At 43.4% G+C, this 13,374-nt stretch overlaps 1 protein-coding gene across 1 annotated transcript in view; it reads left to right on the top strand.

The window, feature by feature from the left end:
* Window positions 1-13,374, top strand: part of wbp1la (WW domain binding protein 1-like a) — a 91,308-nt gene that overhangs the window by 72,041 nt on the left and 5,893 nt on the right. The window contains exon 3 of the mRNA XM_052027701.1: window positions 12,241-12,402. Coding sequence (XP_051883661.1) covers window positions 12,241-12,402 — 162 coding nt within the window. The remainder of the gene's footprint in view (window positions 1-12,240; window positions 12,403-13,374) is intronic.

Here is a 13,374-nt window from a genome sequence, read left to right as displayed (position 1 = left end):
TCCCCACCTCTTGAATAGCACTTGGATATTATTACATCTAGCTGGCTGCTCTCCATAAGACATCTCCCTGCGATTGTGGATTTCCTCTGGATAGCTGAATACAGGTTAAAATCCTGTAGTCCAGCCCCCTTGGGACCTGACCATTGCCAGACCTCAAAATTCCGGGCCACAGAAATTTCCCCTCTGAGCAGGAGAACTCTTTAAATGTGGTGGGAAGTGGAAGCTGGAGGATTCTAGGAGCTATCTGTAGCCCCAAATTTCCATAAGTTGGAAATGCTGTGGGCTGAGATTGCTAAAATTAGCCACAGAACATAGAACACTACAGCACAGTACAGGCCCTTCAGCCCACAATGTTGTGCTGACATTTTATCCTGCTCCAAGATCTATCTAACCCTTCCCTCCCACATTGCGCCCCCCCCCATTTCTCTATCATTCATATGTATAAGAGTCTCTTAAATGTCCCTCAATACAGATCTTAGTTAATTTTAGGTCTTTGTTAGATCTTAGTTAGAATGAGGTAATTGGTACACATCTGTACTAATTAACTGTCAATTCAAAACATGCCAGACACAAGAGTTGTCGGACCATAGAATGCCAGACAAGAGAGTTTCAACCTGTATCACTCAAATATCAAAGATTACTTTTGTTTCCTTGGACAGTTTGAACCTTTTCTCTCTGCTCACATAGTTGTTTACGTGAGGCACATACTGACTGTGTTTACTGAGCTCAGAACATCCCAAAATACTTTACAACCTATGAAGTCCTTTTGAAATCTAGTCCAGCAGTGTAATGTAAGAAGCATGTCTGCCCATTTGAATCCAAGCATTAATGACCGCATAATTCTGTTTTTGTTTTAAGCACTCCAGTTCTGTCTGTGTGGAACTTGTATGTTCTCCCTGTGACTGCATGGGTTCCCCTCGCAGGTGCTCCAGTTTCCTCCCACATCCCAAAAGTGTATGCATTGACAGGTTAACTGGTTACGTAAACTAGCCCTATTGCAGGTGGGCAGTAGGAGAATTAGAGTGGAGTTGGTGGGAACGAGAGAGAGGATAGGTTACAGGGAAATCAGTGGAGGAATAGGGCTATAGGGGTTGCTCAGAACTGGTATGGGCTGAATGGCCTCCTGCTATGTTATAAGGAAATATGAATAAATACAAGAAAAGTATAGTATTACCAGCATTTTCAGCACTGTGCTTGCTGACTCACCCTATTGGCTATTGATGAGTCACAGCCAAGGAACTTCATGTCCTGTTCAGTGCTGGTTTGATTTCTTGCAGGCATCGCTGCACAATGATGAGGATCTTGAGGTCTGTTCTATCATTTTTGGACTCGATTTCTTCTGTGCTGTAGACCAGTGAAGCTGGGGCTTTAACTGTGCCTTAACATTGTGTCTACTGAAAAGGAAGCTAGTTCAGCACAGGAATGGGAACGAACTGGGGACAACTCCCCCATTTAAATAATTTTCTTAAAAGATGAGCTGAAGCTTGTAAGTTAGGACTGAAATTATTTGTCATGTTTAATTATTTAAACTTGTAACATCAGCAATGCCACATCAATCTGTCACAGTATGGCATCCTATTAAACACTGAGACTACCCAACATAGTGAAAGGTGCTACTTAACTGCAGTAATTTATAACAGACTGTGGAACAGAATTTACAATGCTGATGTATTGAGGATAGACACTTAAAGAACAACTAATGCAGGAGCAAAAATGATGAGGCAGAGTAGTTCCAAAATAAGGAAGGATGTGACTAGAAAAATGGATAGGAGAGTAGTGAAGCAGAACAGGCAAGAGTATGGATGTACCTAATGATAAGGACATAGATATCGTGACTGATTCAAGGTCACTGTGACCCAGTGGTGTCTTTGCTGTCCAAGGAGTAAAGAGGCAAGTGCCTACTTGAATTTGTATAGCTTTTAATCAAGATGAATCCTCAAGCTCTTCATATATCCTTACAACTTAAATGGAGGCCTTTCAGCCCAACAGTGTTGGCCCATGGAGCAATCCCATTTTTTCCCCCACTTAGTTCCCTATTCTCAGGCATTTAATTATTTCCAAATTCATTTTTGTACTCAAATGCAGCCAGCATTTTAATTACAGCAATACTCACCAACAGCAATAAGAATATCTATTCAATCTGTTTCAATGTTCTTGGTTGAGGGGAAATAATTGACTTGGACAAGGTGTTTAACACCATGTGATCTTTTAACATCCACCCACACCAGAGGAGACTGCAAAGGGCTTCAGTTTAAGAGCTCAAAGGATGGAATCTTCACTGGTATGGCACTCTCTCCATGCAGTCTGGGGAGTGGTCAAGTAAGTCTGGACAGCTCGAGCATTTCTGTCCAGATGCTAACATTGGTATTGGTTTATTATTGTCACTTGTACCGAGGTACAGTGAAAAATTTGTCTTGCAAACCGATCATACAGGTCAATTCATTATACAGTGCAGTTACATTGAGGTAGTACAGGTAAAAGCAATAGCAGTACAGAGTAAAGTGTCACAGCTACAGAAAAAGTGCAGTGCAATAAGGTGCAAGGTCACAACAAGGTGATCGTGAGGTCATAGTCCATCTCATTGTATAAGGGAACCATTCAATAGTCATCACAGTGGGGTAGAAGCTGTCCTTAAGCCATCACAGTGGGGTAGAAGCTCCTGTATCTTCTGCCTGATGGAAGAGGAGAGAGATTGTCCTGGGTGGGTGGGGTCTTTGATTATGCTGGCTGCTTCACTAAGACAACGAGAGGTAGAGACAGAGTCCAAGGAGGGGAGGCTGGTGTCTGTGATGCGCTGGGCTGTGTCCACAACTCCCTGCATTGAAAACCAGAGCTGTTTCACTATCCTCACAAACACAGCCTTGTGCAACTACAGCTGAAATGCAGCCAAATAACTTGGAATACAAACTGACATGTCAATGATACATCCAAGATTACAAAAATGCACGACAATTCTGGCAGCTTCTGATGACCACGTGTGAATGATTTTTATTTCTGATTAATAGTTTTGACATTTATTTGTTATAACCCATGCCTCCTGAGAATGTGGAACACCAATGGCCAAAACTGTAGGAGAGTTAGAAGGATATGAGCATAGGTTGAGTGAGCTAGGGCTTTTCTCTTTGGAGAGAAGGACGATGAGAGGTGACTTGAAAGAGGTGTACAAGATGATAAGAGGCATAGATCGAGTGGACAGTCAGAGACTTCTTCCCAGGGCGACAATGGCTAACATGAGGGGGCATAATTTTAAGGTGATTTGGAGGAAGGTATAAGGGGGATGTCTTTTTTACACAGAGTGGTGGGTGCATGGAACGCACTGCTGGCAGATGTTGTGGGGACAGATACATTAGGGATATTTAAGAGACTCTTGGGTAGACACATGAATGATAGAGAAACAGAGGGCTATATGGGAGGGAAGGGTTAGATAGAACAGGATAAAATGTCGGCACAACATTGTGGGCCGAAGGGCCTGTACTGTGCTGTAATGTTCTGTATCAGTCTAGGAATTTAACACTGAGTATTTCTTGTATGTGATACATTTTACGATCTGAGTCCACTCATTTGAAGCCACAGTGGGTAAGGTAGGAAACAGGGATGGGGAGGGGAAGTAATTTGCACACTTCAAGCTTTCACAAGTAGTAGTGTGACAATGCATTTATGAATGATGTTGGTTGAGGGGGTGCAGGAAAGAAAAGCCATGTATTCTTTAGATTACTCCTATAGGATTTTTTTTTTGCACCTACCAGAGACTCCAGAAGGGGATCTAATTAATATCATTCAAAAGGTGCCATCTCTGATAGCTCTGAAGCTCAGCTTTGATCTTAATGAATGGTCGGGTAAGTTTGAGCATGTATCAAGGGTATACAGGTAATGGTCACTGTGGTCTATTGGGCTTTGCTTCATCATCTGCCAGTGCTGGCAAGGAATCACTAAATTGATCTGAGGTTTTGACCAACCCCCCATTCCTTCTATCCTTATTAAAACACTAAGTATCTGTGTGGGCTGGCATGGTTTAATGGTGTTTGTAGATTTAAGTTGAGTCATGATGGAACAGCTGCTTGTTTTGTCATATGCTGCTTTTTTATTTAGTGCACTGTTGGAACCAAAAGAACTCTAAATATGTAGTGGACAGGCATCTCCTTAACCGTGAAGCTCAGACTGAGGGGAAAGGAAATCCACAGTAGCATTATTCACAGTAAAAACTGTCAATAATTGATAGTATTTAAAATGATTGTTTGCCCACATTTCCTTGTGTGTCAGCAGGTTCAAAGAGTTTAATTTCTATTTCCAGCCTGTGATCAAATTAACTGTTTCCAGTGACATAATTGATTTATTGCCCACATGCCCCTTTCAAGGGGAGGTTGAGAAGCCAAACACACTGGTGGGCATTGAGATCATGGAAGCCAGACTGGATGAGCATGACAGATTGCCAACCCAAAAGATATAAGTGAACCGATGTTTGCGGGAATACAGCAGCTTCACTATCGTACTGATATCAGCCTCTCATTTCCTGCTTTTGTTTTATGAATCAAACTCTGATTCCACCAGTCTGGAGAGACAAAACTGCAGATGCGAACATCTGGAGCAACACAAAAGATGCTGGAGGAACTCAGCGGGTCTTGATGGAAGAGGCTCGACCCAAAACGACAATTGTGCATTTCCCTTCACGGATGCTGCCTGACCCTCTGAGTTCCTCCAGCATCTTGTGTGTTGCTCCTGATTCCACTAGTGGCTGAGTTAAACCCTCATTCTCTGGTGTACTTGTCCAGTAACACAACCATTGCAATAACAGACCATGCAAACAGAAAAAAAATATTGCAGAGCAAAGCAAATGAACTGCACAGACCAGTAGGCTGAATTACATCTTCCAGGGCTCTATGCTACAGCAGTCATCCTATAACTAAGAATTTGTTTTAAATTACCTGTGGAATGCTAGGTCAACAAGGAGGTCAAAACCACTGCCGCTGTGAACTGTAGATTGAGTTTACTTGAGAAGGTACTTGAATTTAAGGAAGTCCAAATGGTGTAATTTTCTGGAGGGAATTAGGGCTCCTTTTGTCTTGTTGCCTTCTCAAAACTTTATTCTCTTTCAGCTCTATTACCTAATTCCATTCCACCCATTCATTCACCTGGTTCTCTGAAGTGGTCTGAGGCATATTTCCTGCATTATTATTAATGTAGTATAGACCAACTTAGCGTCATAGCGTTATACAGCATGGAAAGAGGCCCTTCAGCTCAATTCATCCATGCTGACCAAGTTGTCTACCTGAGATGGTGTCGTTTGCCTGCGTTTGGCCCATATCCCTCTAAACCTTTCCTATCCATGTGCCTGTCTAATTGTCTTTTAACTATTGTAATTGGTGCTAGGCATAATTCAGTGCTGAAACATTGACATTAATAGCAGAACTGCAATTTTTAAAAAATCAACCATATTTTTTTTTGCTGCTTCTGGTCAGTTTGCTGAGTGGATTGGTCTTTACACTCAAGGTTCAGGACTTGTCTTCCCTCAACATCAAGAATCATTTATCAGTGACCATTTAGTATAGATCGATATCTTTATTAGTCACATGTACTTTGAAACACACCGTGAAATGCACCTTTTGCATAGAGTGTTCTGGGGGCAGCCCGCGAGTGTCGCCACGCTTCTGGCACCAACATAGCATGCCCACAACTTCCTAACCCATACGTCTTTGGAATGTGGGAGGAAACTGGAGTACCCGGAGGAAACCCACGCAGTCACGGGGAGATGAAATGCTAATAAGAAATGTCTTCACAAGATCACAAGATAAGGGAGCAGAAGCAGGCCATTCGGCCCATTGAGTCTGCTCCAAGGAAAAGGGAAAAAGAAATGGGGTGGGAAAAAAAGAGAGAGAGAAAAAAACTATTCTAATCCCATTTGCCAGCCTTATCCCCATATCCCTTGATACCCTGACTATTTAGATATCTGTCTATCTCCTCCTTGAATACCCCCACTGATCTGGCCTCCACTGCTGTGCGTGGCAAGGAGTTCCACAATTTCACCACCCTCTGGGTAAAGAAACTTCTCCTCATCTCTGTCTTGAAACTGTACCCTCTAATTCTAAGATTGTGCCCTCTGGTCCTGGACACGCCCACCAAGGGAAACAGCCTAGCCACATCTACTCTATCCTTACCTGTCAACATTTTAAATGTCGCTACGAGGTCCCCTCTCATCCTTCTGTACTCCAGCGAGTACAGTCCAAGAGCCGACAAACGCTCATCATACTCAAGCCCTTTCATTCCTGGAATCATTCTCGTAAATCTCCTCTGAACCCTCTCCAACGTCAGCACATCCTTCCTAAGATGCGGGGCCCAAAACTGCGCACAGTATTCCAAATGAGGCCTCACTAGCGCCCCGTAGAGCCTCATCAACACTTCCTTACTTTTATACACTATACTATGGCATAGTGCAGAGTCATCAAAGGCAATTGTGAAGAAATTTCACATTTACCGCAGGAGGAATAAGCAAATGAGTAGGAACAGGAAATGTTGGATATCAATGTCCCTTTCTGATTATGGCAAATCTATATTCTGAGCAGTTTTAGTTTACCTTTTGAATCGATTAACTTCCCAAACAGTCGACCATTCAAAAAGCTGCTTTAGGTAGTTTTTCAAGATTGCAGGGGGCGTGCAGAAGACCCTCAGCTCAAACATTTCCAGCTGAAGAAAGTCTCTAGATAAAAACTAAAAATAGCAGCTAATAATGTAAAAGCTAAAATTCGAGCAGCCTATCCTAGGCTATTCTGATTCTGATATTCGGCTTGTGTTCTATGGATTAAAATGCTTTGAGAGAATAATTTGCAGTTGGATGCAGAGAAAGGTGGCATACTGAATAACGTGTTCTGGGGTGGTTGTTGGCATCACTCCAATTTCTCATTTGCTACTTCAAATAAATCAGTGCAAAGTGGTCACATTTAAAAACTCTCCCAGACTGGTGTTGGAGAAGGTGGCTTAACTTAGAATAATTGATAGGTGATTATTATAAAACATTACAGGCCCTTCGGCCCACATTGTTGTGCCGACCTTTAAACCTCGCCTAAGACTATCTAACCCCTTCCTCCCACATATCCCTCTATTTTAAATACCTGCATATGCTTATCTAGCAATCTCTTGAATTTGACCAATGTACCTGCCTCCACCACCACCCCAGGCAGCGCATTCCATGCCCCAACCACTCTCTGGGTAAAAAAAAAACCTTCCTCTGATATCTCCCTTGAACTTCCTACCCGTTACTTTAAAGCCATGCCCTCTTGTATTGAGCATTGGTGCCCTGGGAAAGAAGTGCTGGCTGTCCACTCTATCTATTCCTCTTAATATTTTGTACACCTCTATCATGTCTCCTCTCATCCTCCTCTCCAAAGAGTAAAGCCCTAGCTCCCTTAGTCTCTCCTCATTATATAGGTGATAATTGATAGATGGAATAATTGATGGCAGAGAGAACTGCTTCAAATAGGAAAATAAACTGCATTAACAAGTGACTGTGGAACCACAGAATCCCATTGTACAGAAGAGATCATTCAATCTCTTACAGCTCTAACAAATCTTTGAATGAGCTGTCCATTTACTGGCTATCCATTCACCAGATTGTTCTCTAATTTCCTATGGAAATTCACTATTGAATCTCCTTCTATCTTTTTTTTTCTATCAGTGTGTTCCAACTCATTAAAACTTGCCCTTTTTAAAAAAAAATTCACACCGTCCCCTACTACTTTCACAGTTACCTTAAATCTATGACTTTCCTGCACCCTTTCAAATCCGTCCATAATGTTGAGCACCTCTATTATACTTCAACATAGTGACGAGGGATCTCTGCGGTTCACCCAAGAGATCTAACATGGACTTGATTTTAATGTTTCATCCAAAAGATGGTTCAGTGTGCTGCAGGATAGTCAGCCGAGATCTCGTGGTCTTTACAGGAACACGTCTTTAATGGTGCAAGCCATAAATGAGACTCTATCCCAAAGGCAAGGATGTGAACCCACAGACCAAAGGCTGTTAGTGGCACTTCACAGTGTGCCTAATACTTGCAGACAGCAGTCTCTGCGAAAAATTGAGTGAAAAATAGCAAGGCTTGTTGCGTCTTTGGTTTCAATGGCAAGGATCGTGATGGTGCACAGTATAATGATGTGATTGAATCTCTCCAGGAACTTAATCTGTAAGGACTGGATGTCAGGGTCCATGGGTCTATGCCTGTTTGTCTGAAGTAGCAAGTCAAGATATGGCAGGGGAGCCTCAAAATACAGGTTATGGACAAATCTTTGAATGAGCTGTCCATTTACTGGCTCTCCATTCACCAGATTGTTCTCTAATTTCCTATGGAAATTCACTATTGAATCTCCTTCTATCTTTTTTTTCTATCAGTGTGTTCCAACTCATTAAAACTTGCCCTTTTTTAAATGAACTTGAATGAACACCTCTCATTTTTGGCTCAATTTGAATGTTCTTCTGTTTTGTTTTAGATTTGTTCAGTGAAATAAGATTTATGGTTCTTTTAAAAACAAACTTCACACAAGCAACATCAACTTGCAGTCTCTGTAAAGTGTAACTAAAACAAAGCACAGAAACAGGCCCTTCGGCCCAACTAGCCCATGCCGCCCAAGATTCTCATCTAAGCTAGTCCCATTTGCCCGCACTTGGCCCGTACCCCTCTAAACCTTTCCTATCCATGTACCTAAGTACCTTTTTTAAATGTTGTTATTGTACCTGCCTCAACCACTTCCTGTGGCAGCTCATTCCATATACTGACCACCTTCTGGGTGAAAAAGTTGCCCCTCAGGTTCCTATTAAATCTTTCCCCTCTCACCTTAAACCTCTGCCCTCTAGGTCTTGATTCCTGAGGAAAGTTGTCAATTACAGACTAATTCTGGCTTTCCCCTAATTATTTCTTTGACAGAATCTCTGTTTCCTCTGACATACTGAATATCCGTTTTTTTTTTGCCTTTGCTTTTAATTTTGGAGGCTTTATACCCACTACTTAATCACTGACCAACACATCCCATGGACAAATGTGATTGGTATTAGAGAATCTTGAAACCGATTTGCAGCACCCTTGAAGCAAAATGAATGAAGGTAAACTGCACGGTGGAAGTTTATTGTGGAACGGAGTTTTGTTGGTGAAATTTAAATGGGAAAAGCTGGTTCGAATGATTTTCTTCAGTGCTGAAAAACATTTACTTCTGACCAAAGTTGGATGAATATCTGATGGAGTATAATTATAGAATTAAGCTCTGTGCAATGCTGTAACCAAGAGTGGTTGCTTTTATTGTGAAATGCAAAACAACAATGGTCAGTGATGACGTCCAGAAAGATGAGATTGTTGAGTCTACTTGTGTGGGAAAAGAAAATGCATAGATGAAGGGGAAAGCCAGTACTTATTTGTCCTTTTCAAAGTCTGAAGGAAAAGAAAACTGAAGCTCTTTTTTTTTAAACATCCTGTGTCGAGGGAGATTTGCTGAGTCAGTTTGCTGATGCACATGGTGTGAGGGACAGCTGTTCCAAGCAAGGCAATGTGCTTCCGAAAACATGATCTGTAATGTGGACTCTTCTGCACGCCAGTAAACACATTTCTTGGGACTAGTTCAGTGGAAGTGAAAGGGTCCAAATATTCGAGAAGACTGATGCATTAAATCTAGCCGACTGATCCTATAATAATCAAATACCAAGTAGATAGCATTGCTAAAATTCTTTGCAGGAATCCTTTATTTATTGGTCTATAAAATAACAAGCACATTTTTAAAAGAAAAATTCCCCTCCTCGCCCTGACTTAAGTTCCATATCATGGCTCTTGTATAATTAAAGAGCAGCACTGAAAGGTTGTTGACCGGTTTCTCTAGAGATTCACTTCTTCACCCTCCCCCCCCCCCCCCCCCCCCCCCCCCCCCCAATCTTCCCTGCACCCAGTTCCTCCTTGTTCCTCTCCAATGTTCTGTCAGTGCTTGTGGTAGTCAATGCTCCTGTTGTCTGTCAAGTCTGAGCTGGCCTGCACTGGGTGGTGAGGGTGAGTGGGCTCAATGCAGTTCATGGGAATTGTAGAGGAAATAAAATCATAGAGCAATACAGCACGGATACAGGCCCTTCGGCCCAACCAGTCCTTGCCAACCACATCCACTCAGCTAGTCCCAATTTCGTACCTTTGGCCCATATCCCTCAAGCCCCGCCCCCTCCACGTACCTATCCAAGTGCTGCTTAAGTGACACTATTGTACCTGCCTCACCCACTTCCTCTGGCAGCTCGTTCCATATACTCACCACCCTCTGCATGGGGAAAAAGTTGCCCCTCGGGTCCCTTTGAGAGACTTCACCTCAATCGCAGGGGGGTGGGGAGAGCTGGAGGGCAACAGAGAACCACTGAAGAATACTTGAACAGCTGCTCTCCAAGTCCCTAATGGAGCCCAGAATTCCAAGAGCTGTACAGGGTAGATGAGATCAAATGTGACCTGGCTCCATGTCCACTTGTGGTTCTGAACAGGAAATTAATTTTTTCCTTTCATACATGTGATATTTCTCTCCTCTCTTCTCTGTGAAGCTGTTGACTTGTAGCCCTCCAGCGCCCCTCCTGTCGGACTGCCCTTGACCTGTGGAGGTTGGAAGATCGGAAGCCATGGAGGGTGGCACAGTCAAGGGCACTGCTGCGATCCCATATGTGAATTGGCACAGGCCTTCTCTAGAACATAGAACATTACAGCACAGTACAGGCCCTTCGGCCCACAATGTTGTGCTGACGTTTTATCCTGCTCTAAGATCTATCTAACCCTTCCCTCTCACATAGTCCCCCATTTATCATTTATCTGGCTATCTAAGAGTCTCTTAAATGTCCCTAATATATCTGCCCCCACAACCTCTGCAGGCAGTGTGTTCCACGCACCCACCACTCTGTTTAAAAAAAAACACCTTACCCCTGTCATACCCCTTATCTTCCTCCAGTCACCTTAAAATTATGCCCCCTCGTGTTAGAAAGGTCTCTGACTGTCCACTCGATCTATGTCTGTTATCATCTTTGTGGTCAACAATCAATTCTTGCACTCGTACAAGGCCTTGGTAATTACATTGTCATATTAAAAATGACACCAAACCACAGAAGACCAGGTCTGGTGGGTAAAACCTTAGTCATAGAGGCTGGTGTCAAGGAGCGTCTTAAAGTTGGAAGGAGAGATTGAGTGGCCAAGAGGTGAAGTTCCAGTCCTTGTCATCTGGAGGCACGTCCACTGATGGTGGGGCAGTCAAAACCGTGGATGGCCAGAGTGAAGGACTGAGTTGTGGAGCTGAGAAGGTTGTGGAGGGGCAGGGCAGTGGAACCAGTTTGCACACATTGATATGAGCCAACATTTGTCAGTGCAACTCAAAATACAGAGACAAAGGAGGCTGCAGATGCTGGAATCCAGAGCAACAAACAAGCTGCTGGAGGAACTCAGCAGGTCAGGCAGCATCTGTGGAGGGGGAAGTGGACAGTCGACGTTTCAGGTCAAGACTCTTCACCTGGACTGGGTTATTTTAGAAGGTAGAGTAGGTGGGGGAGGAGAAAGAAACGGAGATGGGGGAAGAGAAGGAGACAGAGGGGGGAGTCGGTTACTGGAAATCAGAGAATTCAATGTCCACGCCAATGGATTGTAGACTGTCGTCCTGATGAAGGGTCTTGACCTGAAACGTCGACAGCTCATTTCCCTCCACAGATGCTGCCTGACCCGCTGAGTTCCCCCAGCAGCTCTTCTTTTCCTCAAGTTAAGATGCAGTCAGTTTTAGCTGCATTGAAGTCTGCAGGAGGTGCAAGATGGTTGGTTGACCTCTTGTTTATTTCACTGTCTTGGGAGCCTTGAAAACTGAAGGCAGTTTTTTAAGCATAATTCGTGTTGTCAGCCAGTTCGGCTCGGATATTGGGGTTTCTACCTGAATGTTTCAGGCCAGTGTATCAGCCTGGCTGGGACACCAGAGTCTGCATGGAAGACATGTCAGCAAATCAAGGAGGGGTTCTAATGGCTCTTAACTCAAAAATCCACGGTTTTGGTGCAAGTATGATTGCACTGTTGACTGGCAATCACACACAGGTGTTTAGATTGTGAGCATTTATCATTTAAAATTTCTGCAAAGACTAATGTGACCTGTTTATTTTAAACGTTCCTATTGAGTTCCTTCAAAACTTGGTATTGTTGACTGCAAAACAGAAGTTGGGGGTTCAAAGCTGTAAGACTGCAGTTGACTATTGATGTCTCTCCTCTTTTCTCTTCAGGGTTCTGGCTCGTTTGGACCATCATCATCATCCTGAGCTGCTGCTGCATCTGTCACCATCGGCGGGCCAAGTTACGTCTACAGCAGCAACAGAGACAGCGGGAGATCAACCTCATTGCCTACCAGGGAGCCCGAAACTACTCCCTGCTTCCACTTTATCTGAGTACGTGTCTTTTCTGGGTTTATGCTCCCCTGGGAAACCGTGCATTGTCATTGTAATTATTAACCCTTCGAGAACCTCACATTCCTAGTACATAGAAAATAATTGCTGTTCCCCAGTGTGGTCTATTGCTTCTCACTGTTAGGAACTCTTGCTAGTAACTCATCCAGGAACTGAACCTGCCCTACTGAACATTGATTGTTACCATGTAGGGGATGACTATCGAGTCCGAGAGAGAGAAAAAACAGACTGCTGGAAGAACTTAATAGGTCAAGCAGCATCTGTGTAGGGAAAGAGATGGTCAACATTACGGGACAATGCACTGAATCATTTGTTTATTGCACTAATCCAGCACCTGCAGTCTCCAACTATTGAGTCCCAACTGCTACACTGGCATTTGTTTCATGTGAACTTCCAGTCACCCTACTTCCCTTCAATTCCTTTGTCCCTTATTTACCACATTTATAGAACATAGAACATCACAGCACAGTACAGGCCCTTTGGCCCACGATGTCGTGCCAATGTTTTATCCTGCTCTAAGATCTATCTTAACCCTTCCCTCCCACATAGCTCCCCATTTATCTACCATTCATGTGGCTATCTAAGAGTCTCTTAAATGTCCCGAATCTGCCTCCACAACCTCTGCTGGCAATGTGTTCTATGCACCCACCACTCTCTGTGTAAAAAAAAACTTACCCCTAACACCCCCCTTATACCTTCCTTCAATCACCTTAAAATGATGTCCCCTCATGTTAGCCATTGTCGCCCTGGGAAAATTTCCTATGAAAGAAGGCCATTTGGCCCATCGGGTCTATTTTGGCTCACAGAGCAATCCCAATCCCCCACTGATTTTTCTCTGATTTAACTTATTCTCCCCATATCCCCGTCAAATTCTCCCAGAGGAGCAGAACATGCAAACTCCACACGGACAGCACCTGAGGCCAGGATTCAATCCAGATTTGCTGACACTGAGAG

The sequence above is a fragment of the Pristis pectinata genome, chromosome 12 (genome assembly GCF_009764475.1).
Source record: "Pristis pectinata isolate sPriPec2 chromosome 12, sPriPec2.1.pri, whole genome shotgun sequence".
In the NCBI taxonomy this organism is placed as follows: Eukaryota; Metazoa; Chordata; class Chondrichthyes; order Rhinopristiformes; family Pristidae; genus Pristis; species Pristis pectinata.
Note: the sequence above shows the minus strand (reverse complement) of the source record. Positions and strands in the feature narration are given on the sequence as shown.